Source organism: Cavia porcellus, unplaced genomic scaffold (genome assembly GCF_034190915.1).
Source record: "Cavia porcellus strain 051 isolate PalLab524CR breed Dunkin Hartley unplaced genomic scaffold, mCavPor4.1 scaffold_21, whole genome shotgun sequence".
Classification (NCBI taxonomy): domain Eukaryota; kingdom Metazoa; phylum Chordata; class Mammalia; order Rodentia; family Caviidae; genus Cavia; species Cavia porcellus.
Window position 1 is genome coordinate 37568799 of NW_026947504.1, and position 26558 is coordinate 37595356.

At 43.7% G+C, this 26558-nt stretch overlaps 2 protein-coding genes and 1 long non-coding RNA gene across 5 annotated transcripts in view; 2 read left to right on the forward strand and 1 right to left on the reverse strand.

The window, feature by feature from the left end:
• Positions 1-17791, forward strand: Medag (mesenteric estrogen dependent adipogenesis). Of its 2 annotated transcripts, XM_063232580.1 has the most exons (6): positions 344-468; positions 802-1105; positions 10631-10740; positions 13813-13925; positions 14559-14844; positions 16696-17791. In XM_063232580.1, the coding sequence occupies exons 3-6, from the start codon at positions 10695-10697 to the stop codon at positions 16818-16820; spliced, it is 570 nt and encodes a 189-aa protein (XP_063088650.1). In that variant the 5' UTR covers positions 344-468; positions 802-1105; positions 10631-10694; the 3' UTR covers positions 16821-17791. The 2 variants fall into 2 exon arrangements, with proteins under 2 accessions (XP_063088651.1, XP_063088650.1); XM_063232581.1 differs by lacking the exon at positions 802-1105 and having other exon boundaries at positions 1-468.
• LOC134471972 (uncharacterized) lies at positions 17630-26189 on the reverse strand. Its single transcript, XR_010041762.1, has 4 exons — positions 25750-26189; positions 25482-25648; positions 24806-24949; positions 17630-24672 (listed from the first exon to the last, which is right to left on the reverse strand). It is a non-coding gene; the product is annotated as an uncharacterized LOC134471972 (long non-coding RNA).
• Tex26 (testis expressed 26) overlaps positions 25837-26558 on the forward strand; it is a 29148-nt gene continuing 28426 nt past the window's right edge. Inside the window, exon 1 of one of the 2 annotated variants that reach the window (XM_063232578.1) lies at positions 25837-25977. In XM_063232578.1, coding sequence (XP_063088648.1) covers positions 25914-25977 — 64 coding nt within the window. In that variant the 5' untranslated portion in view covers positions 25837-25913. The remainder of the gene's footprint in view (positions 25978-26558) is intronic. The other variant, XM_063232579.1, reaches the window with a different exon arrangement.

The following is a 26558-nucleotide window of genomic DNA, read 5'->3' on the forward strand; positions in this document are numbered from 1 at the left end:
CGGTAACTCGGCGCGAGCCAGCGTCCAGGGTCGCGGCTCGGGCCGCGAGGGGTGTGGCGGGCGCGGGAGGGCAGATAAAAGGGGCGGCCCGGCGCCGGGACCTCTTTCCCAGCCGCGCAGCTCCGCAGAGGCCGCCGTCGGGGCGCGGGCCGGGATCGGGGGTCCGTCCGGGGCGCACAGACTGGGCATGGCGGCGGCGGTAGCCTGCGAGCCGGTGGCCAGGCCGAGCCTGACGTCCATCTCGTCGGGGGAGCTGCGCAGCCTGTGGACCTGCGACTGCGAGCTGGCCGTGCTGCCGCTGGCCCAGCTGCTGCGCCTGCAGCCCGGAGCCTTTCAGCTGCGCGGCGACCAGCTCGTGGTGCCCGGGCCGGGGGAGCCGGCGACCGTGCGCGGGGGCTTCAACGTCTTCGGGGACGGCTTCGTGCGCCTCGATGGGCAGCTCTATCGCCTCAGCAGCTACATCAAGAGGTGGGTGCCTTGCCGCGCGTCCCCGCTTAACGCCTGCTCCCCTCGTCCAGCTGCCCATGCAGCACCGGGGAGCCCTCGCGCCCCCTTTAACCGAGACCCCGATTGGCCTCTCGGTTTTTCTGCAGCCTCTAGCTGTTCTCCCTGTTAAAGTTACAGTCTGCAAGCTGTCTCCACCTCGGCTGCTCCCTCCCTTTGCACTGACCCTTTGCAGCTGCAGTGTGAAGCAACCCAGAGGGCACCCCGGCGGGCGTGCGGCGAGGGCAGTGTGGGGGCGCTGCGGACGCGCTCTGCTCCCGCCCAAATTGCGTAACTGTGGTTACTTTTTCCTTCCAGCTCAACTGGGTCAGATGAGCTCAGATGCGGCCACACCCTTTAGGGAATGTTTGTCTTGCTGAGACTCACACCCTCGCTTCAGATTTGGAGATTTTGGAGGGCGGGTGTGCAGTTCTGAGCACAGAGAGCTTCTCTAGTGAGGCTGTCCAGGTCCAGAGCAGCAGCGAGAGAAAGACTTTTATCGCTTAGTGTATCGCCAGCCATCCTCAACTAACCAGCGACCAACCAATCGGCCACGGTGGAGAAAAGCCTGGGAACGTGCATCCCCTAGAGTCGGCAGATAAATTCTGCGGAAATAAGCGCAGTAAGCCTAACTTCTGGAGTCTGGTGCAGGCAGAGCTTGGGCCCCATTTGCAGCCTTAATTGAATGGAGACTCCCCGGGATGCTAAGCTGATGTGGCTAGAGTGGCAGAAACACCTCTAGGCAGACCTAAGGTCAGCAGAGGAGTGGCCCATCTACCTGAACAGGCTTGGATGGTGAGGGATAGAGGAGAGCGACCCCCGCCTCATTCTGCCGGACCTGGGGCTTGCAGCGGTCGCCCTCGGTAAAGCCCCATATGTTTATACTGCTTTTCTCCAAAGAAGTTTGCTGCTGGGAGAGATGGGGCTGGGCACTGTGGCGGTGAAATGGACCGAGAGGCGCAAGCAAACAAAATGAAGTATTCACAGAGCGCGTTTCAAAGCTGCTGGCAAACAAACAAACAAAAAGCACCTTGGTTTTTCAAGCCAAGATGATGGTTGAGGGTATTGAATGTCTACAAAACCATTCCCCAACAAGGATCGCTGTCTGTCTGTCTCTGTCTCTGTCTTTGTCTCTGTTTCTCTCTCTCTCTCTCTCTCTCTCTCTCTCTCTCTCTCTCTCTCTCTGTCTCTCTCTTTCTCTCTGAAGAACTAAGTTAGAAATCAGATTTAAAAACATTTAAAAAGAAGATAACTATTGTATTAGAAAACAAGGTACGACAATTAATTGGAAGCATAGATAAGGCTTTTGACAGAAACCAGCTTTCCCAATCTTATAGTAAACAGGGCTGCAAAATTTAGAATGATTTTGACATCAGTTATTAAACCTCTGCTTTGAACTCTTCCAAAATAAAAATGAACAGCAGTGGTCCCTTGGCAATTTAGAGCCAGTAATGATCACGTGAAACATCCAAAGGGCAGCCATGGAGCTGCACCAGCTCTTACTGGATAAGGAAGTGTGCAGGAGCCTCTGCACCCTGGGGAGTAGCACAGAGTCCCTGAAAATAATTTGTGCAATAGAAGGAGCAGTTCCTCTTCCTTGAGGGGATGCACCTTGGCAGGGAAGGACTTGCAGCCCTGAAGGGTGGCTAGAAGGAAATCTGGCCTGGGGGAGAGAGCCCAGTAGAGTTGTGGGCAGCAGGGAGACAAAGGAGGACACACTAAACCAGACGTCCCTCTGATCTGCAAAACACAACCATTTGTCTTTGTTTTTGGAAACTGCATAAGCTTTCTCCCCCAAATACTGCTCCAGAACAGTGTCTTTCTGTGTCTCTTGCCCTTTCTCTCCCTCCTTCTCTTCCTCCTTTCTTTCCTTCCTTCTTTCCTTTTTTCCACATTTCCTTTTTCTTCATCTTCCTCCTGCTCCTTGTTCTTTTAGCTCTGCCTGGTTTTACTAAAGAGAAGATTTGCAGATTTACCTTTTTCACCCATCTGTCTGTCATGCTTCCGAGTTTTCAGAATCGCCTGGATCGGTGACAGCCAGGGTGCTCGTATTTTTCACACGCTGTGCCCAATTTGACATTACCGTCACTGTGATATGGGAGGCACAAGTTTTGAGTGTCCCTTGCACGGCCCTATGCTTTGGCTCCTCTTGAGGCGGGGCAGTTGATGAAGAACGAGCAGGTCTGCTTCTGCCTGGTCTGCATCCTCAGACTCTGTACACACTTTCCATTTGTCCAAAGAACTGAAGGCTAGAGTTGAGGGACTCGGTGACTTCTGCGTCTTCGTGGCCACCACATTCCCACCTTAGGTAGGATGGCTTCTAACCAAGGGCAGCAACCAAGACAGCCAGGGGCTGAGAAAGGCACAGTGCTGTTGCTTAAACATTTTGAACTACGGCTTTTAAGAACTGTATGGAGACCTTTTCCCCAGAAATGTACACATATTACCAATACTGTTAACCGTTCAGTTAGTTAATAAAATACTTGGATCAGGGTGAAGGATTCTTGGTCTATTAAATAGTTAGGATTCTTTCCCCAGACAGCGTATTTTTGGTGTGAAACAGCCCATGGTGTAATTAAGATTTCTTTTTAGAACCTTAGAAGAAATATGCTGCATCTTTCACAAACTCCCTTTCCGAGTAGCTCCAGAGGCTCAGAGTCACTGGTTTTTGCATGCGCATGGCTCACTCCCTCAGAGAACAGGGGGCTGATTTCTGTCCTGTCAGGTTTGTTTTCTGATACGTAGACATTCTCCTAAATATTTACATCCTAAATAAACTACAGGAGCTTCAGGTGATGGGCTACTTAATGAAAGCCACCAAGAATTTTAAAACTTCTTCCAGTACCTGCCTTAACAATATTTGTCTTACTTTGTGGAATTGATGGAAAGATCTTCATTGTTATTTTTTACTTTCCAGCTCAGGATTTTCATATATATATATATATATATATATATAAAACAACCAAACACTGCTCAGGAACCAGATAGACATACTAGGTATCCAAAGAGTTAGTCATTCAGCACTTAAAAATCTAATGAAGAATACCCTTAACTGCCCACTCCATGCACCTATGTGTTCATCTGTAATGCAGCCTCATATTTTATGTAACAGCAACATCTAGCAAAGAGGGTCTCTAATTCCTTCTCTTTGGTGGTCCCCTAGCAAGAAAGAGACATCGGGGATAATCAAAATAAGAGCTAGAGTAACAATGGTGGCTGCTGATATTTACCAAATATTATATCACAAAAGCTTATGAAGGTGGCACTATTACTGTTGTCCCTTTTTTAAAAATGGAAAATTGAGACTCACAGAGATTAAGTAACTAACCTGAGTGATGCTGTGAGAGCAGAACCAGGGATTCTAAGTACCACTGTCTAACTGTGAAGCCCCTGTTTCTAGCACATTGCCTGGAATGGGAAGTAATTTTGCCTTCCTGAAGCCAGCGGCAACTTCTCACTCCCAGAGCCCAGAAATAAATAACTGTGATTCCATCAGCCTCTGTGCATCTTGTATAATCAGTGTAAAAGACAAAATAAGCATGGGGGTTTTAAGGAAGCCTCTAAAAGCAGAAGTGTCACTGGTCTTGCCCATAGCTAGACAGATGTTAGATGGGTGACAGTCACACCCACCTCTTGGCAGGTACCAGACAGACAGCAGCAGAGGGACTGTGGGACTCAAGGATGAAGCAGGACCAGGGTCAGGGCTGGCACATGTTAGATCTGTGCTGGGTGGCACTCACCCTCCAAGAGCAGGAAGTGCAGACTGTTCTAGCCCAAACCTGGTTGTCGCAGCTCTTATGTAGCCCAGAGAATTGGGCTCTGCTTGTTCCTGCCTGTGACCTCTCTTCTGCATGGAGTCTTAGGCATGCAAACCTGCTCAGGCCAGTGGTCCCTTACCAGAGCACGTCATGACATTGATGAGACACTAGTGCACACACTGAGCTATGATTTTGATGACAGTCAGTCTAGGGGAAGACTGGATGAGGTGAGTGCCAGCTGGGAGTCCTTGGGAAATTTCCTCAGTATCTGTGTGCCTTGGTTTCTTTGGATATTAAATGGGAGTAATAATCCCCTCAAATGTAAAGGGTTGTAGAGAATGTAAATGGGGAAAATCCTGGAAGTATTGATTGGCCCATAATAGACACTTGACATGTTCATTTTTATACTGCTAAGTAACCTCATAAGGCAAGTGCACAGGACACGCTGTTTCATTTGTTAACAACTACCCTACCCATATCTTTCATTGGCTGATGTAATTTACAGGTGAGGGAAATGAGTTTCCGCGAGGCTAACCACCTGCCAAGACAGGCTCACACTCAGATCTGATGCCTTCATCTCTGGCTTTACCTCCTCCTGAGCCTTTCTCTAACTTCTAGTCATACTCTGGTCTGCACTATGACAACCTGATCCTTGCCGCATGTCTGCCGGTCTGCCCAGATGCCGCTACTGCATTCCCCAAGTATTGGTCAAGCAGTGGCTTTTCCTAAGGTCCCATCCTCACCTTGCTTTCAATAAATGACTGATTCCAGGGCCCTCTTCCTGGGTCTGTGAATGCAGAAAACTGTGCACCTCTCTGGCATTTGCACATTTGAATGACTTGCCAGTTTGTAAGTCTCTGAATGGCAGGTGCCATTTCTTAGACTGATGTGTTTAGAACTTTGAATCGGCGTGCAAGTCTCTTGGGGATCTTGATCTAATCCAGATTCTTGTAAGACTGGGAAGGGGCCTGCATCCTGCATTTTAACAAGCTTCCAAGGATGCTGGTGCTTTTCATCCAGGGATCACGCTTCAAGTGACAAGGTCGTATATATCCATCATTTCTTATGGAGATGATATAATTTTATCTGTCCCTCAAATACATGTGGATAGCACTTGGAAGCAAGACTCTTCTTTCTCATTTTTGTGTCCCCTGAGGCAGTGCATAGCAGGTGCTTAGTAAATTTTTATTGCACGAATGCACCACTCTCTGTCCCATTACAATTTTCACACACATGAGCTACCTATAATTGCTCAATAAGTGAGTAAATGAACATGGGTATATTTGATTTCAACCACGGATATTAGAAGCATAAGTCTGAGTGTTTGCTTGGATTCACTACAGTTGTGGAAGGAAATGAAAGAGAAGAGCTTGTTTGAGACAGTGAAGTGTGCATAAGGCCATAGAGCAAATGCTATCAGCATAGCAGGGAACCATGCTTGCTCCCAGGGGTGCGAATCCTTGTGGAAACGTTTGCTTAGCATCACAGCCAAGGATTGTGAGAGCCACAAGCATGTTTCTAGGACTCCCTCACCAAGACCATGCAATGTGAGTGCCTCTTTTTTCTGCCCCATTTTCTATGCTTTTTCTTGTTATTTTACTTTCATTTTAATTGTGATAAAATGCACATCAAATGAAATTTGCTGTCTTAACCACTTTTAAGTGTACAGTTCAGTGACTTCAATAGTTTCACACTGCTGAGTGGCCGTCACCACCACCAACCTCCAAAACTTTTTCATCTTCCCAGACTGAAACTCAGGATACATTAAACTATAACTTCCTACACTTTCTCCCCTTCAGCCACTGGGAACCACTCTTCTAATTTCTGCCACTCTGAATTTGATTATTTCACATAGCAACTGCAAGTAAAATTATATAATTGTTGCCTTTTTGTGCTTGGCTTATTTTACTGAGTGTAATGCCTTCAATCAAGGTTCATTCATGTGGTATCATGCCTCTGCATCTCCTTCTTTTCTAAGCCTGAATAACATTCTAAATGCAGGTATATAATGTACTTTATCTATCCCGTCACTGTGAATAGACACTTGTGCTGCTTACACCTTTTAGCTATTGTGAATGTTACTATGAACATGAATATGCAAATATCTGAGATCCTATTTTTACTTTCTTTTGCTTGTCACGGTTTTATTTCTACCTTTATTTTTAATTGATGACTAATCGTGTTTTATATATTAATGGGGTAATATAGTATTTTCTTTATGCATTTCTTTAAAAATTCAATGCACGTACACATACCGAACTCTTGGGTGGAGACCATGGTTTGAATTCCTCTTTGCCATGGAGCACTAGATCACTGGAGCCGAGAGAAATCTGGGGCAGCTCTCCAGATTGTCCTGGAGGGTGTAGAAGAGTCTCTGAAGGTGGTACCTTAGAGGGTGGTGTAACTTCTGGCCATTCCTGATTCACTAGAAAGGAAAGCGCAGCGCTCTCTCTGGGTCTCATCTCTCGGACGTTGGCTCTGTAAGCTGCTCCTGTTAGCCTTCCCAAATGAAGCAAATGAGGCAAGAAGTTGAAACAGAGAATGAGAAACTCTTGCTCATTTGTCCTTCTGGCATGTATCTTGTCCTGGTTTCCTGGTAATTCAAATGGATACATTCCTGGTTGAGAGTCCTGGTTACAGAGAATCACGGTGTCTGCCGAGCATCCCTTGTGGGCCCGAGTATGTGCACTTATACATACTGAACTTAGGCATCACACTTGAGGAAATGCTGTCATAAAACCCCTTTGACAGACGAGTGCAGATAGGTAGGTTACATAACTCTTTTCAGGTTACAGTAAGCTGTGGCTTTCAAAGGAAGCTCACAGAGCCAGTGGATTAGGACATGGATTAGATTTTATCTTGAAACCTGGGGTCTCCCCTGACATGTCCTGCCTTCCTGTCTTTCTGTATTGAAGCCAGGTTTAGAATGTTTCAGCCTAGCAGTATTTTGGGGCCAGGGCAAAAGCCATGAGTTTAAAGGAACAGTCTGTCTTAAGTGTTTGCTTTTCATCCCTGATAACTTCAGCAAATATAATAAATATTCGATATGTGAGAGCAATATATGCATTAATAATTCAGAAATATTCATGATTAAAGATAAAATAGTCCCTAAGGTATTCTAGCAAAATTCATCTTAAAACCAGTGATTAAATGTCAGATACTTAAATATCTTCAGGTCTTAACCACTAGATCCTCTTATCTTTTTGTGTTTTAAGGAATTTATGACTCCAAATTTTATGAGTGAATTTTAAGGAAGCACTCCTGTTTGCTTATTTGATTAGAACATCAGGGTTTTTAATAATTAGACCATAACTGGGAGATTGGACATGGAGGAATTAAAGGCTCTAATACTTTCTCCTTATTCTTGCTTTAGCCTTTCTTGACTTGTGGTCAACTGTGGTGAGAAAATATTATTTGGAAATTTCTAGAAATAAACCACGCATATGCTTTAATTTTTGTACTATTCTGTTGCATGATGAAATATTCACTGCCTAATTGCTTCCCACACCCAGCAAATGAATTACCCCTCTGTCCTCTGAATATATATATATATGTATATATGGTATCCATCCATTAATCAGATAATAGCCTTCTGGATTGAGATATCACAGTACTTACATATAAGATCTCTTACTACCTGAGTTTTCAAGAACCCTCTAGGGTTCCTGGAGTGTATCCTGGGCAAATAAAGAGGTAGTACTGTAGTTCTTATTTATGTCCTGTTAAGTTCTGGTATCAGAGCTCTTGGATAAGCTGTATCTTCACACATCTGTCCCACAATGATAATGGACATGCTCTACCACAATGTTTAGAGCCCATTTAGGTCTCCAAATCATCAAAGGCAGATTAAATTCTGTCATGCCTCCAGGCTTTTTATTAAATTCAGACTCCAAATGTACTATTCATACACAGGTTGTACATTAAACTCCATCTGTGACTAGAGGGTCCCCTTCTCTATGCCAAACAACTGCTCTTGCGCCCTATAGCACTCAAAAAAGCTTTCCACAGAATTCTGATGATTATTCTCCCAACCTTTGATCATTTCTAAATTGAGGTTTTTATCTTTTTTCTTTAAGGTGTGGATTCACTGGAAGAAAGTCTAGTGATGCTAAAATTTTGTCTCCAACCAATGTCAATTGATTCTTTGAGCAGAGGGAAATAGTTCACTGACATTTAGATCATTAGAAAAGTGGTAAAAATGCATATTTTCTGGGTATATTGTGCACAAACATCATGTGCTCACTCAGGAGACCAACTATGTGACTACAGGTTTTGAAAGAATAGAGGAATCTCCTTAGGTATAAAGTAAAAGTGCTAAACTCGGTGAACACGGGAAGTTGGGGGCCAGGTGTGATCCCTAATCAATATGTGAGAACAGTATTTGTATCCTCAGATCAACCTCGACCTTCACTTAAGTCCCTGATGAGAAAGGTGGTGGGAGGATGTGAAGCCTGGGGTGGATCGCGGGTGGAATCTGGCTGCCACCCAGTTACACACACCTGTCTTCTTATATTAGCCCTGGGCTCATCACTGACAACTGAGTAAAGAGATGGCAGAGTGGGGGACACAGAAGAATATAGGAGGTTCCCAGCACACTTCCTGCCCCATTTCCAGGTTCTGAGCCATACCTGTGTTGCTTTCTCAGTGCTCAGTACATCACGAAGGCTTAACAAATGTTGTGGAGTGAACAAATGAATGTGAACAAATGAACCCATTAACAGTGGTTTCCCTTTTTCCTCCTCCTCTTTTGCTTCTTTTCTCCAGTACCTATTGGCAGTTGGTTGCTTAGAACAAAGAAGGACAGGGAAATTTTCTCCCCACCGACAGAAAAGCCAGGTGCACCCCTTCAGGGTTTTAGGTGCTGCGACTCACCCTTTTCTCACATTCTGCCCAGCTGAAGACAGAGGAGCAAAGAAAGAACCACACAAAGCTCAGGGTCTACCTGCTTACCCCGTTGGTTCCCTTATTCCGCCCCAGAGCCCGCCTCTTACTCTTTCTCCTCCACCACCCTCCTCACCCACTCCCCAGGGCATCAGACACCTGCCCCCTTTCCCAGATCCTGAACACTCCAGCATTTTCCCACTGCCACCCTGGAACAAGCCCTCAAACTACCTCCCAGGCAGATGGCTTGGGATGCAAGACTGTTTTTAAGCCTCATGAAACGGAAGGCAAGAAATGTTTCAGAGGCTCTTCGAGGATCACTTTTTAAAAGGTCTCAAATAGGTCTGACAATCCAGCAAGAAGATAATGACATAGATTTCTAAGAAACCAGCCTGGATGACAGCAAAGCAGAGGCTGTGTTTTTCTGCTTGAGGGGAGATGTTCTCCTACCCTGGATCCTCTGAGGGGTTGCGGGAAGTGGGCACAGGGAGGGATGCCAAGCTGGCTGCGTGGCCACAGCTCCCTGGGGCAGCCCTTTTCTTCGCAATGCTGTGATCTTCATATCAGGAGCTGGGAGGTCAAGCAGCTGGAAAGAAATGCCTGGAGCCGGCTATGCTCATATGCTGCATACCATAACACTGCACTGTCGCAAAAGGCAGGTCACGCTGACAGCTCAGGTAGCTTTCTCTTATGCAGGTGCTTACAGCTGTGTGAGTGGGGGACCAGTTCCATGTTTAAGGAGACATCCTTCATCCCACTGCATGCCATTCAACCTTCCTCCATCTGCCCAGCGTCTGAGCTTAGTGTAATTAGGAAATTAGCCATCTCCTTGATGGAAGCTAATTTTCCCTTGGATCCTTTTTATTAGCGACATAGGTAGAGACAGAAATCTGTTTGAAAGATTTGTAGGAAACAGAAAGCTAACATGCTAGATGACAGACTCAAGATTGAGAAAAATCTTTCTAGCCAAGAATAATGAACCAAAATCAAGGAAGCTAAATTTAATGAGAATATGGGCAAAAGTCCAACAATAATTTTATTTATTTAAATCACACATGCTCAGGATTGAGGAAATGGAATTAGTAGTACTTTATACAAATATTGGCTGACTGTGCTATCTCTGGAGGAGTGTGGGTTTATCTTGGGAGAGCGGGAAGAGAAGGAAAAGAAAATTCCAGACATCTCAGTTAGATAGGATGAATCCACTGGAGAAGACCCAGCTAATTCTCCTTACTAAGAGTAATTCATTCTTGATCTAAACAGACTTAAAACCCCTATAGCTTTGAGTGAATTCTTCTAGCTCATTTTGAGAGCCAGACATTAACACAAAGCCAAGGCCATGGCACCCTTCGCATGCATGCAAAGAAAGGAGATTCACTTATATGATATCAAAGTATGGTGACCTGTGCAAAGATACACTTAGAGAACTCCCCTTAAAGTGGCAGATGCATGTACATATATCCGCTTCCTGGGACATTACCTTACATTTGCAATTTGCTTTTTCATAGATATGTGGAACTGACCGACTATTGTGATTATAAAGACTACAGGGAAACTATATTGAGCAAACCAATGCTGTTCTTTATTAATGTACAGACCAAACAGGACACCTCAAAAGGTAGGTATATAAATAATTTTGGTTTGTTTGTGCCTGGCTGGGCTATGACCTAGTGCACGCTAATGACCTAGGAGTGGGGCGTGGGGAAAGTGGGTTGGATATCAGCTCAGGACAAGATCAGCAGCAAGGAACTTGGTGTATGAGACTACCCGGAACATAGCACAACCTTGTGGAACAAACTCCTAGTGGCCAGAGGGCAGAAGCCACCTGTCTGAGATATTTTTCCTACTTCCTGTGTAGGCAGGAAGTGACCTAATGTGCTGGTCCTTCAATGATTGCAAAAATGCTGGAAGTGATAAAGATAATGTATAGAATATACTCTACCATATATCGAACACTTACTATGTCTAGGAAACATTCTGATGTAATTACCTGGAACAACAGCCCATCTGACTTTTAGTCCAAAGGGAAATACTGTTTTGAACTTGAAAGTCATCATATTCAATGCTTATTCTGAAGACAAAGGTATAAACTGGGACCATCCCAGGAGACTAGGAAACGTTATTATCCTACCAGTATGGGTCTGTCCCCATTCTATTTTTATGTTTTATGTACTAATTCATTTGTTTGTTTGAGACAGGGTCTTTCAGTGTGGTTCAGGCTGACCTTGAATTCTCTGTGTAGCCCAGGTTGATCATATGACCTTGTGGTGATCGCCCTACCTCAGCCTCCAGATTTCTGGATTTATAGGTTCCTATGTCCACACCCAGCTATTCTCATTCTACAGATGAGAAACTAAAATAAAAAATAGCATTTGTCAGGGCTTTATGTTTCATGTTTCTATGTAGCTGGGTTTCATGCTTATTTTTGGTATTTAAGTTTAGTTTATTAGTGCATATGTGTAATACATAGTGTTCACATTCCTTGTGAGAGGTTGGTACATGTATATAGTACCTCTCAATTCCTTTCCGTCTCCTTTCCCTTCCCTCCCTCCCCCAACCCTAGGTCCCTTTCCTTTTTTGTATGTGTTTGCAGTACATGTTTACATCCCTTGCCTGGAGTTGGTCCGCATATGTAACACATCCCATTTTATTTTTTATCCCTTATGGAGTTCAAGAGCTGGAGGAAAGGGGAAGGAAATTTTCACATTTATGTTTCTTCCAAAACATCAGACAAACTGGTAACAACTATGTAACTCAAATTCCAATACGAAAATGACCTCATTACTTATCCTCCTCCTCAGAGCCGCACAGAGGGAGAGTCATGGGCACGATGTTTGCAATGAGGGTAACATTTTTGAACTTACTTCTAAATAGAATTCTTAAAATAAGTCCAAGGTCATAAGATTGTCCAATAGATGTCCCCTAGCACAGGCTGTCATTCACGCTGGTGCAGCCCTCTGCTCATTTCATGGTTCAAAGTCAGCGTGCTCTCTGCAGGAGAGGCCACGGCAGAACACAGTGCTCTAAGTAGTTCTTGTTAGACCAGCTGAGCCCCACATGTGGCTCAGCTTGCTGAAGACCAGAGCGCTGGGAATGTGATTCACAGCTCTATGAGGAACACCTCCTACGCTGACTTCTGAGACAAGTCTGGGGCAACAGGAAGGGCCTTGCCCAAGTTAACATTTCGGTGAAAGTGCTGGGGGTGGTACAGAAGGATGTTTCTGCCTGGCCAGTAGGGAGAACTACGTGCAAGGAGGAATCGAAAAACATTACTGGTTAATTTTAAGAAAAGGTCTAAAATAGAGACTTTTTGAAATATAGAAACTTAAGATAGTCAGATGAGGTTGTGAAAATTATGATAAAGGCAGCGTGACAGCCCCAATACTATTTTAAATTGCACTTTTATGCAAGTTAGAAAAACCTCCACTTCCTCAGGACAGTTGCTAATGCTTCCCAGGAGCTTATCATGATCAGTATTCACACAGATGTGTTTGTAAACATGAGTGGCGTTCTCCAGAGCTGTGCAGTGACAACCTCCCCAGCTAGCACAACTGTGAACCATAGTGGCCCTGAGTGTATAAGCAGCTTGAAGCCTTGGTCTGGTTTGTGTGAAATTTAATTCAAGGTACCAAATCACTTGTATGCTTTATTTTATTACTTGTCTCAAAGAAAATATCAGGTAGTTTATATCTCAAGGAAAAATAAGATGAGTGAAGTTGGTTCAAATTTCATTCCTTCAAAATGTGAGTATTTGTTATTGGTGGCCCTCTGAGATATGCCAAAGCCAAATCAGATTGCTGAGTTCTCAAAATTACGTAATGGCTGGTCAGTAGTTTTACACGGAGAGTAACCGGGATATCTCTCTGTCTCCCTGAAGAAGTGCTTGACCCTAGGGGTTGGAAAAGTTGAGGCTGCTAGTGAACAAAATATTTCAGATTTTCCAATGAGTGGGCGACCTTCCCTCTGCTCAGATGATGCATAACTGGACAAAAACCACACTTAAAGGGTTACGGCCCAACACAGCATAATACAGCACTACCAACAATGGAAAAAATAACCCAGTGTCTTCTAGGATAGAGACATGGCAGAATTTGAACAATGGGAAAGACATTTTTTTTTCCTTCCTTGGGAATATGTTAGGGGCAGGAACAGGGAAGAAAATCAATCTAGGTTGCCTTGATCTTTTGAACCCCAGACTGTCCCCCTGGCAGAAAGAATGCCAGGTCCTGGTGAGGCTGGGAGTGGAGAGGGGTAGTGGAAGGCACAGCAGAGCCCTTTTCTTTACACTTTGCTGGTTTTCTGCTTTGCAAATGAGGAAATAGCCGTGGGAGAAAAGCTGTGATTTAAATACCCAGCAAGGCCGGACCTGAAAATCAGCCATGTTGGTTTTCCTTCAGCATGCAGGATTCTGCTGTGCAGCTGAGTTCTGATCTGTGACAATTATAGAGTGGGACTTTTGATTTCTGAGGCACAGGTGACAAACTATAGCCTCAAGGGAGCTGATTTGCTAACCTGCTTTTACAGTAGCCCAGAGCTGCCTGCAAACTTGCAAAAACTCTCGGAAATGTTTCTAGAAATCAACTTACATGTTACAGTAAGGGTTTGAGAGAACCCAGATTAGTAAATCCTGAGGACTGTGTTTATGTCACATATACACACTTCTTTCTGAATTCTGTTTGCTAACTTCTAGAAAAGACGTACGCATTTCTTGTGAACACAAGGCACCCAAAGATAAGAAGACAGATAGAGCAGGGGATGGACATGGTCATCTCCTCAGTGATCGGAGAAAGTTACCGGCTGCAGGTAAGCACCGACCCCCAGGCTGCGTCCAGGATGCCACCCACCTGCCAAGACTGTGTCCCTGAAACCTGTGCTTCACTGCGGTCGGCCCCTAATATGTCACACACATGCCTGGAACCACGCATGCTACCAAACCCGATGTAGATACGCAATGTTTTTCCTATGTGTACATACCTATGGCAGAGTTTTATGTAGAGAGATGAATAATAACCGATAGTAAAATAGAACAAAAGAAATTGTTCAAAACTTACAGGTTATTTCTTTCTGCAGTTTTCCATGTTATATTTCCAGACCACAGGGAAGTGAGAAAACAAAACCATGGGTAAAGGAGAATTGTTTTAAATTCAGACATTTCCTTCTCTACTGTGTCATAACTACTGTCAGTAAAGTAGACCAAATTTCTAGTAATGTTTTAGGAATGAGGTACCAGTGAGTGCGATTTTGTCTAAGTAGTTCAAAGTTTTAAATGGAATAAAATGCAAAAGCAAAGATCTGGCTTTTAAATTATAAAAATAAGCCTTAAAAAAGTAAAAAAGAAGTAAGTATAATGTTTTGGACATTTTTAAATTCTATAATCTCAACATAATAGTTCTGGTTGCAAAGTCAATTAAATGGTTTTTGGTTTTTGTCTTTCAGTTTGATTTTCAAGAAGTAGTGAAGAATTTCTTCCCTCCAGGAACCGAAATAATTAACGGAGAAAATCTGAGCTTTGTGTATGAATTCAAAGCTGATGCCTTATTTGATTTCTTCTATTGGTTTGGGCTCAGCAATTCCACTGTGAAAGTGAACGGAAAAGTTCTGAATTTGTCAAGTACAAGTCCAGAAAAGAAAGAGACAATTAAGTTATTTCTGGAAAAAATGAGCGAACCTTTCACTCGAAGGAGCAGTTTCTCTGACCGAAAATTCAGTGTAACTTCCAGAGGTGTGTGAAAAATTCTCAAGGGCTTGTGACAGATAGTTTAATCAAAGTGGAAAATATGATGGGGGGAGAAACTCAATTGAGAATGCAAGAGGCAGGATCTGGTGATAAAAGAGAGCTACACCACATAATTCAGAAAGAATTGAGAAATGTCTGTTAACAAAAAGAGAAACCAGGTACTTGGTGCATAAAGTGGGAAGACCACTTGAGACCAGGAATTCCAGACCAGTAGCCTGGGAAACATAGTAAGACCTTGTCTTACTAAGACCTGTCTGGGGCAGAGAGAGAGAGAGAGAGAGAGAGAGAGAGAGGTTTTTCTCTTTCAAGTTTCCTGTTACAGCAATTGTATTGTGCAGCACACCCTGAAAATAACCTTAAAGATTATTAATTTAAGTGAATTTTGATGTTCACTTAAATACTATAAAATAATGCTGCTTTTCTTGTGTGCGTATTTTGGACAACAGAATACCCCTAATACTGTCAGTTGGAGAAGAAGTCTACAGGATCGTGACACCTATCTTTAACAGTTGGTGGATGGGTTCTCAATATTTTGTAAGACCACAAAAGAGACACTCTTGAGAAGGTGTCATTTAGCAAACTGTGGCTGACATATGGTGGACTCTCAATTTTGGTATCCATGTGGCTCAGGCAGATGGCACGGATCGTGTCTTGTGTGGATGTGTCTTTTGTGGAGTCCATTCTCTGTCACAGCCTTGTCTGGATCAGAGAGCAGCTTCCTTGAATCAGGACTCTTGTTCTTTACAGAAAACTTCCAGTCCCCATGAACCTGCAGTGCCCTTAAAGTGCAGATGGAAGCTACAGTCTTTGCTATTTGTATTTAATGGCAGTTGTTTTCTTCCAGTGTTTGTAGCAGAAATGTTTACTCTCAGCTGGCTTTTCTGCAGGAAGTTATCACTGTCTTTCTGCTGGAAGTGGTCACTCCCTTTCCCCTCCCTCTCTCCTTCCCTCCATCCCCTTTTCTGTCCATGCCTTTCCATCTCTGTCTTTGAATCTCTCTGTCTCTCCATGTATTCTATCTGTGTTCCTCTCTCTCCATCTTCCACCCATGTCTGCCTATGTGTCTGCCTCTCTCCATGCTGCATCAGCATCCTCTGGCTGGGAGCTTCTCTCAGAGATGCATCTGTGCTCTCGCTGTACTGCAGTTACCTGGGGGATTATACTCAGTTCTTTCAGGGTGATGACCCTCCCTGCTGTTGCAGTGTGACATTTGCCCTGTCCCTCAGTGGCATCCTTAGCCCACTACAGACCATAGACGCCTGGGACATTTTCCTGTTTCACTGTGGCTTGCTCCCTGTCTAGGCTGTCCACCATTTTGGGGACACCAAGGCACATGGGAAGTTGGCAGAGCTTCCCTGGGAGCCAGTCCCAGGATCCCTTCAGCTCCAGACAGTGGGTTGGCAGGACCTTCCTGGAATTTCCACATGCACTACAGATGGCAGAGCCCGGAGGGACCTGCTATGCTGGCAGGCGGGCCCAGCCCCAGGCTGAGCTTAGGGCCTCCAGAGATGCCAACCCAGCTCCAGGCCCTTCAAAACCTGCCCTCTGTCCTGAGCATCTATTTGCCATATGTGGGTCTTTTGCCATCAAGTAAGAAAGAATATATGCAACTCAGGGCAAATTTCTAGCTTGTAGAAAGCAAAGTGACAGTCCTGTCCTGCTGATAAGCAAGAAGCAACACATTTTGGTTTAGACTTTGGAGTTTTTCTGAAGAGGCCAGGATTCTCCATTAATTACTGAATGGTTATGTTATACAGGTTTTAAAAGCACTCTTTTTTCTTTTTCTTCTTTTTGGCAGTGATAGCAATAATAATTGCTTTATTTACTGTTTTTCAGGTTCAATAGATGATGTTTTTAACTGCAACCTGTCTCCCAGATCGTCTCTGTCAGAGCCTCTTTTGTCAGAATTGCCATTCCCAAGTGTCCTGGAATCCGAAGAGACACCCAGCCAGTTTGTCTGATTGGACTAACCACTCCTGGAGTCACTCCCCTACTCCAACTGAGAGATGAGAGGAGGTGGAGGCGGGCACTCCTACCCCCTTGGCACCTCAGCTCCCCCTGCCTTCTGCAGAGGGTTCCTAGCTTCTCTCTGTTGGCATCGTGTCCTGGCAGGCCCAGGTACAGGGCTTCCTTTAAGGTCACCATTACCAGTGTGGAAGGGCTGCCTGGTCCTGCAACCCTGAACGTACCCTAGTGCCATAGTTGTTTTCCTGGCAGCTGCCACGGAGCTGTCCAATTTGGTAGCTGGATCAAGCGTCACCTGTGGTATTTTCTGAATCAGAGTCTGGCCTCTGCTCAGAACATCCTTGATAATGCCCAAAGCCAGAAAGTATGGGGTTCACAGTGCTCTTTTCTTTAAAGCTGCTGAGCAGAAAGCCTGCATCAGTTTTCATGAGGAGGCAAATATGTGTCCTGTGATGTCTCTATGAAATCATATGAGAAACTTTAGGGTTAAGTTTGCTGGAGGATGGACCAGGTAGCTCATGGTATCCCTGTTGTTCTTTGCCTAAAATGTGACATACATTGACCTCCTGGGCAGAATGAGGCCAGGTGATGAAGTACAGGGTAGCATGCACCTTCCTGAAAGCACACTGTGGCAGCTGGGCATTTAAAATAAGCTTTTAGTCACTCTAACATGAAAACAAAAATACAAGAAAGCTATATATTGTCATAATACAATGTTACATCAGCACATTTTTCATCTCAGCTACAAAAAGAAAAAGCACATAGCCATATAAAAACTTGCATGAATGAACCACTACATATGCTCATAATAAGATTTATGGCTCCCAAGTATCATTTTTATATCCTTTTTAAAAAGCATTCCTATATTATACATTTTGATAGCATTACTGATGGTACTGCCATTTATATTTGAAATTTTATGGAGTATATTTGCACAATTAAAATTTTCTTAGCATTCAACCTGAAATTGAGTTTGTGACTGTGGATGTGTGCGATTATTTCTTTATGATTTGCTGCTGGTATATACTTTATAACTTAATAATTCAGTAAAAGTGTGATTTCCACAGCTATCTCCTTAAGAAGAGCCTTTTGAAGAATAGAACTGTGAAGTACTCGGAGAAAAATTTGACTCTGATATTTCAAAGAACAGAAGAAAAATGTTACTTTATAACAAAATAGGATAAGCATTAACTATTAAGTTCAGTAAAAAAAATAGAGTAGAATAATAAAACAAATTTTATACAAGTACAAACAAACCTTTGATGGATATGAAATACTGGATGCTTTTCAAAAGAAATGGAGACTATCCCATAATTGACAAAGAAGATTTGAATTGAGCAATTATTAGCAATTCTCTGGAAATGGACTAAAGGTCTGTGAGATGTCTATCAACAGTAAAACATTTTTCTGGTTGATTCTGAATCAAATGCATTTTCACTCAACAAAGGTTTACCAACTACTTATAAGGAAATTATACCCTGTGCTAGAGTATTTTATTTGCAAATATAATGAAGTGAGATTTAAAAATCTATAAATTGATGAAATGTAGGACAGATGTTCCTGGATAAAAGAAGCCTCCATCTGGACACGTATATGGCCCAATGTGGCTATTTTAAGAGTTTAAGTTCGATAAAAATCTGTAGAACAGCAGTATGGTTTGCAGATGGCTTGTCCCAACCAAGACCGATTTTGAAACTTAATCCCCAAAGTCAAAGTTAATTGTATTTGGAAATGGTTCTTTGGGGGATAATTAAAATTAGATGAGGTTATAGAGCCCTGGTGATTGCATTAGTGACTTTATAAGTAGAGGAAAAGAGGCCCAAGCATACAACTTGCTCTGTTTCATCATATAACATCCTTTACTCTCTCAGTACCCTGCAGAGTCCCCACCAGCAGGAAGGTGCCCCTCAGCAGAACCTGGAAGATGCTGACCCCATACTTTTTGACTTTAGAACCAACATAAACCTCTTTTCTTTAGAAATTTTCCAACCTCAGGTGCTCTGTTATAGTAACTGAAAGTTGACTGAGACCCCCAGTGATGTAACCAATCTGTCCATTTAGTTCTTTCATTCATCATTCAGTACTTATGTTTAAGTGCCTAGCATGTGCTATGCACGAAGGTGGGTGCTAGCATATAATGTTAAACATGACCCTTGCTTTCACTCTTGTTAAGACAAGAGGGAGCTGGGAGTGTGGCTCAGTGAGAGACCAGGTACTTAGCATGTGCAAGGGCTTGGAATGAATCCCCGACACCCCAAATACAAGTTTCAAAAAGAAAAATATCAAGTATATCTGTGATCCAGTTTTGACAATAAAATGAAATTAACTATAAATTTTAGACTTAAAGCAAATAGGTAACTATTGGTTTATCCAGGTGATTGATTTCCACAAGTTGTCAGTGACCTTGGGGGTTATTAATTAATTCCAATAGGAATGCAAGTACAGAAACTACAAAATGAGGAAGTTATTTTTATCATTGCCTGATGGTCATAATTTGATTTTGGCTGAAAGACAACATTACCCAAACTGTCACCTACCTTGATTATCAGCTGGAATGTATTCTTAATGTTTTAAATAGCCAATCAATCTTCAAAGAGCAAAGTTATGTTCTTACTGAAGAAATTCAAAAGACTGTGTGCATCAGTTTCTGAAGAGAGTTTCTGAAGAATCTGACAAATGCTTGAAGCAATGGCAGCATCATTAAAATGAATTACTTTGAAGAAGAGAACATTCATTTGGGTGGGCAAGCGCTGATAAAACAGATTTAAAATGAGTGTTCACTTGTGATATTCATGACTTGAATAGACCTGAAAGCAGAACTAACAATAGAAGGCGCTGGTAATTACCCAATAGCTGGCTCCCTCCTTAACAGTTCAGAGAAGAGAAAAAGACAAGAAACCAGAAGAGCAGGATTGTAGGAAGGAGGTCACATGTAAAGGGGATTAATAACATTTTGATGGAATCAATAGCCTGAGCTTGCTCCTATGGTTTTTATTTGGATGCAATAAGTGAATGAGTTTAGTGAGCAGAAGTTAGGTCTTATCCCACTTAAATTGGACTGTCCCAATAAAACAGAGAGTATAGAGCTTATCCTGGAATTTTCAATAGTAGGACAGTAATTATTCTGCAACTACTTGTCCATAACACCTCTTGATTGCAGCAATGATCCAGATGACCTCAGGAAAATCTCAGTCTGTAATTTTACATGTCAACTTGGCTGAACCACACTGCCCAAATGTTTGGCCAGGCATTATTCTGAATGTTTCTGGAAAGCTGCTTTTAGATGAGATTAACATTTAAATTGGTAAACTTTGAGTAAAGCAGGTTGCCCTCTCTAATGTGGGTGGACGTCATCTGATCAGTTGAGGGCCCGAATAGAACAAAAGACCTTTCCTGAGCAAGGAGAATTCTGCCAAGAGATGGCCATTGGAATTGAACTGCGACATCAGCTCTTCCATTCTCCAGTCTTAGGTTGCCCTATAGATTTTGGACTTGCCAGCCTCCACAACTGGGTGATGATTGCTCAAAACAAATCTCTGGATAGATGAGACATGCTACCTAGGAGTTAAATAGATAATTTCCTATTGTTTCTACTTCTCTGGAGAGTCCATCCCAGCAACTGATCAGTCAGTGAGAAAGCAAGAGAAGGGGAGAAGAATATTCTGTTTTGTAGCGTGAGGACACTTGAAGGAAAACATTATATGCTACATAATGATACAAACTCTTTTGCTCAAACATAATCAAACCAGAGCATCTTCACTCATATCTGCACTCAGAACATCTGCATATCGTTGTATTTTTGACATCCTCTGGAAGCAGTCACTTGTTGGTTTTTTTAAACACCATTCATGGGTTTGCCCTTTGATTCTCTCATCAGCTCTTATTATCCTCATTTTCATTAAGAAAATGACCTTGCACCTGGTACTACTGAGAACAATGTTTCTCAAACTCGCTGTGCCCTGGAATCTTTCAGAAGTCTTTGTGCAGTTCTGATTCAGGAGCTGTAGGTGAGGTCTGACAGGCTGTATCTGTTATAACCTTTCCCTTCCCAGTGATGCTCAAACTGTGCTATCAGGGCCCTAGGTCTGTCCATCTCCAACACTGTGAGTCACCTGGAGTCTCGTTACATGTATCTTAGTTGCTTATTTTTGTTGCTGAGACAAAATACCTGATGCTCAAAATTAAAAGAGGAAAGCTTTGTTTGGTTCACAGTTCAGAAGTTTCAGTTCATTGTGGGCTGACTCTAAAGCAGAACGACATCAGAGAGGAGATTGCAGAGGAGAAACAGTTCACTGCAGACAAAAGGCAGCAAGCAACAAACAATGACCCTCTTTCTGTCTTATATATAATATACAGACTACTCAGCCTTAGAGCAGGTAGCACTGACACCCAGGGTGGGGCAGCTTTTATCTTAGCACCATACCATGAATCAATACTGGTATCATATCCTTGATTTCAGCATCACACACCATCCCCCAAAAGCCCACCTATGACCACATGAGGCTTTTGGGGGCTATCTAGGTCTAAACCATAACATTCCCTCAAGGCACAAGATAAACACCACCATTCCAAAAGGTACAAATGGGAATAAAAAAGAATGGGGCCAAAGGAGGTCAAAAATCCAGCAGGGCAAACATTAAGTTCTGTAGTTCTTTGTGTAGCATCTGAGGCAATCTGTAACATGTTGTGAATTCCAAAAGACTTTAATGACTCCAGTCCTATGGCACTTCTGGTGGTTGTAGCTCCTGTGGATTCTCTGCTCTCTCCTTTGAGTTTTTCCTCAGACAATCCATGCTCCAGGATTTTCCAAACTTCTGGTACTTCCTGTGCATCTTGGGCTTTGTACTCATAACTTCATGCACTATCCTCTCAGGGACACACGCTGCCTGGCCTCCCAAGCTTTCTGAAATCTTGGTGGAAGCCTTTCTGAACCCACAGTACTTTCATTCTGCATGCCCCTAAAACAAGTACCAAATGGGTAACACCAAATCTGCTGCCTGCTGATGCAGGAGCCAGACTTCTTTCTTTTGTGGCTGTAGGGGTTGAGTACCTGGATGACTGAGTACTCTGAACCCAATTCTGAGGAACAAATTTTCTAGGCTGTCACAATTCTAGAACGTGATGCTCTGGGGCTCTCTTCTCAATGCAAATTCATTCACTTTTCCATAAATCCTAGAGTTCCATTTCTTGTGAAGTCCTCAGGCCATTTTTCCATTGTTCTGTTCCTTCTCAACAACCATGTTCTGCTCTGCTATATCTTTGCAGCCCAGCTTTACTGGAGCTTCCTTTCTGACCAAACTTTCAACATTTTAAATATTCTTCTGGGCTCTTTGCCCTTGATTCTCAAAATAGATATGGCTAAAAGTTCTCCAACAGTAGCCATGCTGTCAGCTTAACATTAGACCATTTCTTCTGCATGATTAATCAGTCCACTGCTTTTAACCCCAGTCTCAGGCAAAGTCTCTGAAAACAAAACCCAGGCAAATTTTCTGCCAACCCATAATACACACTGTCTGGGGCCCAACAGCCAATGTAGTCTTCCCAGGAGCAATCTCCTGAGCCTGGTCCTTACCAGCAGTATATCTATCAGCATTCTGGTCTTCTGAGAAGAAGACATCAAGTACAATTGAAGGAATTCTAGAGCTGCTTCTTCAGTCCATATCTCCCAGTCTTTTCTCCTTTAACTTGAGCATTTGGGGTATTTTGTCTGAGCAAAGAGAATAGTAACTCAGACACCTCTGTTACTGCATATGAGTTTGTGTTCTCACAGGTGCTAGGCACAGGTGTCTCCTTCAGACTGGGAGGCAGCTCTCTAGTACATCGGACCTCTCCAGCCTAGGGGTCCTTCCTTTTCTCTCTCCTGTAGTTTAAAGCTCTCTTGCCCTGCTCCTTCCTTATCCTTGGCTTATGAATGTGTTTACTTCTTTTGTTTTGAGCAACTTTCTTTCCCTGACCTTCTCTGTGAGCCTGGAGCTTGACACATTCTTTTTGGCAGACAATATTTGCATGATCCACATTTCTTGTCTCCTTACCCTTACCACCAAAGGGTGTCACCCATCCCATTATTGTTTGTGTGGTGTGCAGAAAGATATAATAATAATTTGAACAGAAAACAGCCAATTAATTTTAACGTATTCAGTAAACTATTCTCAACTATTTCAGACCAAAGCAAAGCATTGTTTAAAAACATACTAGTAACTTAGATGATTTTTTGTGTGATTCATTTAGGATAACACAGAATTTGACTTTTTGTCCTGCAGGAACAGAGATTAGGATTTACTTAAATTCTGTGAGCTGGCACCTTAACTCCACTGCTGTGGCCCATTTGGTGAATACTCCAAAGGTCAGGAGGAGCCCAACTTTTCAGCCTACTGGCCTTGCCGTCCTGCCAGCTTTGGTTCCCACTCACATAGCAACAGTACATCCTCACTCCTTAGGGTCTTCGGGATGTCCCTATTACCTGGACCTTAGCTCTGCCTTTATGTTACCTTTCACTCCTCACCCAGGTGACTCATGCATCCTTTCAGGACCCTTCTTCTAAGATGCTGTCCCCAAGTTCCTATTATACCCAAAGCTTTGCATTTACTGTCTCCTACAGCTCAGATTTAACATAAAGTTATTGTTTGTCAAGGGAAAAAAGAAAAAGTAAAAAATACACTTAATCATTTAAAGTGGTCACCACAGCCAACCAAAATCTCAAGGTTGGAATCGTGTCTGCTGCTCACAGCAACATAGATCCCCACCAAAACTACATTCTGAAGCAGAGCTAGAAAGCTTATAAAAAGAATGAAAAACAAAATGGTAATCAGCCATAGAGGGATAGATGTGTGTGGCTTACCATTAGTAAATTATTGTTAAGATTATCATCTCTGCAGCTCAGTGAGGTGGGTACCAGCACACACATTTTCCAGGTAAGAAGACTGAGGCTCACGGAAGTATCTGTTGTACCCTCAGGGCCCTCAGGGGGAAAGCCACAAAGAGATCTGACTTGCATTCCATTCAAGGCATACTCCAGCATTTCAGCTTGCCTAACAGGAGATAAATGTAAGCTATTAATAAGAATTCACTTTTAAAATTCTATATGCTTGCTGCTCTATTTCAAAAATATATTTATTTTAAATTATGCTATGCTAATTAGCTCTACCATTTCCAGACAGTTAATCTGTTATTGAGTGCTACTTTCCTAATTTAGATGCCACTACTAAATTCTAATTTAGATTCATTCCTTTTAATAACATCGACAGAAGTCTGAGCCTTCTAATGTGTTCCACCATTCATTGCCTTAAAACTTGGGAGTCTAAAATGTGTTTTATTCATTTGATCATGTGGACTCTCCTGTCAGAAATTTGTAGTTTAGCTTTAAGTTTTGAAGATACTCCCTGCATGTATATGTGGGATATGTACTTGGATTCCTATTCTGCTTCCCTGATAAACTCTTTGTTGTACTACCTTGTACAGCCACTTTTAAGAGAAGGAAGCATTGCAAATTGCTCTCCAAACATGTTGTCAGCAGTCTAGGACGTGTACTTTCTTTTGACTTCATTTCACAGGAATAGGTGACAGTTGTATCCTAAGCTGGAGCCATCCCTGAGTTACTAAGCACATACTCTGTCAAATTACCAGGTAGTTGTCAACAGTATGAAGATAAAGACCCTCCTTGTCCAGTGTAAACTCTAACTCACATGGGGGGAGAACACTGACTCAGTCATTTTCTTATCACTGAAACAGTCCTTGCCACCTGCAAATTTACAAAGGAGAGGTTTATTTTGGCTCAAAGTCTGCTGGTTCCAAGGCAGGAAGGATGTCAGAAGGGCATAGCAGAGGAACGTTTGCTCACCTCCCAGTTCCCTGGAAGCAGACAGAGAAGGGAGGGATCAGGAAGGGAGAGACTCCTAACCAGGTCACACCCCCAGTGACCACCCTTCCACCAGCCCTTACCTCCCAAACCAAGCAAGCTCTAATGCTCCCATAACCCAATCACCTTCCGTGAGCCCTTCTGTGAGCCCTGTCTGTGAGCACTTCTGCTTTGGGAGGACATCTGTAAATGAACCGTAACATCCATGGTGGGATAGGGGTTCAGAATTAGATAGTCACAAAGTGCTCAGGTTGGTGCCAGGAGCGTGGCCTAGTAAGGAGAACAGCGACAAGAACATCTATTTCCCTCCTGTCTCTAAGGATGCTTTCCACTTTCTGACTCCTAATTTTTTAGATCAGATTGCGATTGTTTGGATATGGATAGTGTCCCCAAGGTCCATGCGTGAAAGGCTTGGCCTTTAGGCGAAGCTACTGAGAGAGGCTACAGGCCTTTAGAAGGTAGCGTGGGAGGCTCTTGGGTCCTTAGTGATGTCCTCCAGAGAGATCACTAGGCCTTTCTTTCTCTCTACTCCCTCTTTTCTCTCTCCTTCTCCCTCTTCTCCAGCCCCAAGTGTGACACTCACTGGTGTCTTTGCCGCCCAGCAGCCCTTGCAAAGTCTGTTCTAAGCCTTTGGACTTTGAACCACCCAAACTCATTATATATCAGCCTCACTGTAAGTAGCATATCTCTGGTATTTTCTTGCAGTAATGTGAAGCTGACTAATAGGATGACACCCCTTCCCCCCCCCCCATTTGTTAGCATGGAGCCATCACATAGACCCCTCTTGGAATTCTCTTCATACCCTATCAAATGCGATTTTGGTAGTCTCATTTGCATCCTATTTACTGCAAAGATCCGTGACAACTTTGCTACATTTGCTTAACCTGTAAGTTAGGAACAGGGTGAAAAGTTGCAGGGCAAAGTCTGATGCATTTTCTGTTCAGTTCTCTCCTTATTTTGCTCCTCTTCCTGTATATGAAGACAATGGTCAGAAAAGCTCACTTCAAGAGCTGCAAAAATACACGAAGACGACGTGTCCCCACGTTGAGATAACACGCCTAGTTTCTTACCCACTGTGTCCAAGCACCGTCTTGGTTAAGCCATGCGTACCTCAGGCCTCTGCAGAGCTGCAGAGAAACTGACCCGCGTCTCCATGGCGACGCGTCACAGAGAGGCCGCCTGCTGAGCAAGCTCGTGCCCGAACGGTGGCTCGCGACTGCCTCTTCCAGGCAGGATGGCGGCCCAGCCTGGGCCCAAGGCTCCGTACCCGCCTCAATGCGGTGGCACGCTCCAGACAAGTAAGACTGGGGCCTGGCCTGACCGCTGGGGGGGACTGGATCTTGAGGGTGGGGCAAGTGCTTCAGGCCTTAGGGTGTCGCCTTCCTCTGTGGATATGAATGACAAGGTGTTTGAGGATTTGCCCTGTTCCTGCCCTAATGCTTGCTGCCACGCCCCCTCCATAAAACCCATGCTCCCCCACCCTCATGCTCCTTTAAACACTCCAGGAAAGGCTTGCTGGGAGGAGACAGGGAAAATAAGCACCTGGAGCGTTTCCAAGAACAGGCCCAAAGCAAAAAAAAGGAACAGAGATGGGGCAGCTGGGAAAAGCTGGGAAGAAAACAGCGTGGTCTTGAATCCCCATCCCCCTAGAGGGTCTGAGAAACTGCAAAGCCGGGGTACCCCGAGTGGTGGAGGCGGCCTCACCCGGCTGCAGCAGAGGCAGGGCCCTCCACCTTCAGCTGCAGCTTCTAACCTGGAAGCTCATTTTTTCTTTCAGAGTTTTAGTGCCCAGGGGAGAGCTTGCGTGCCTGGCTCTGCTTACCGATGCGGCAGGTTTACTAACTCAGCCTTTTGTGTCTGCGGAGGGAGTGCCACTCTA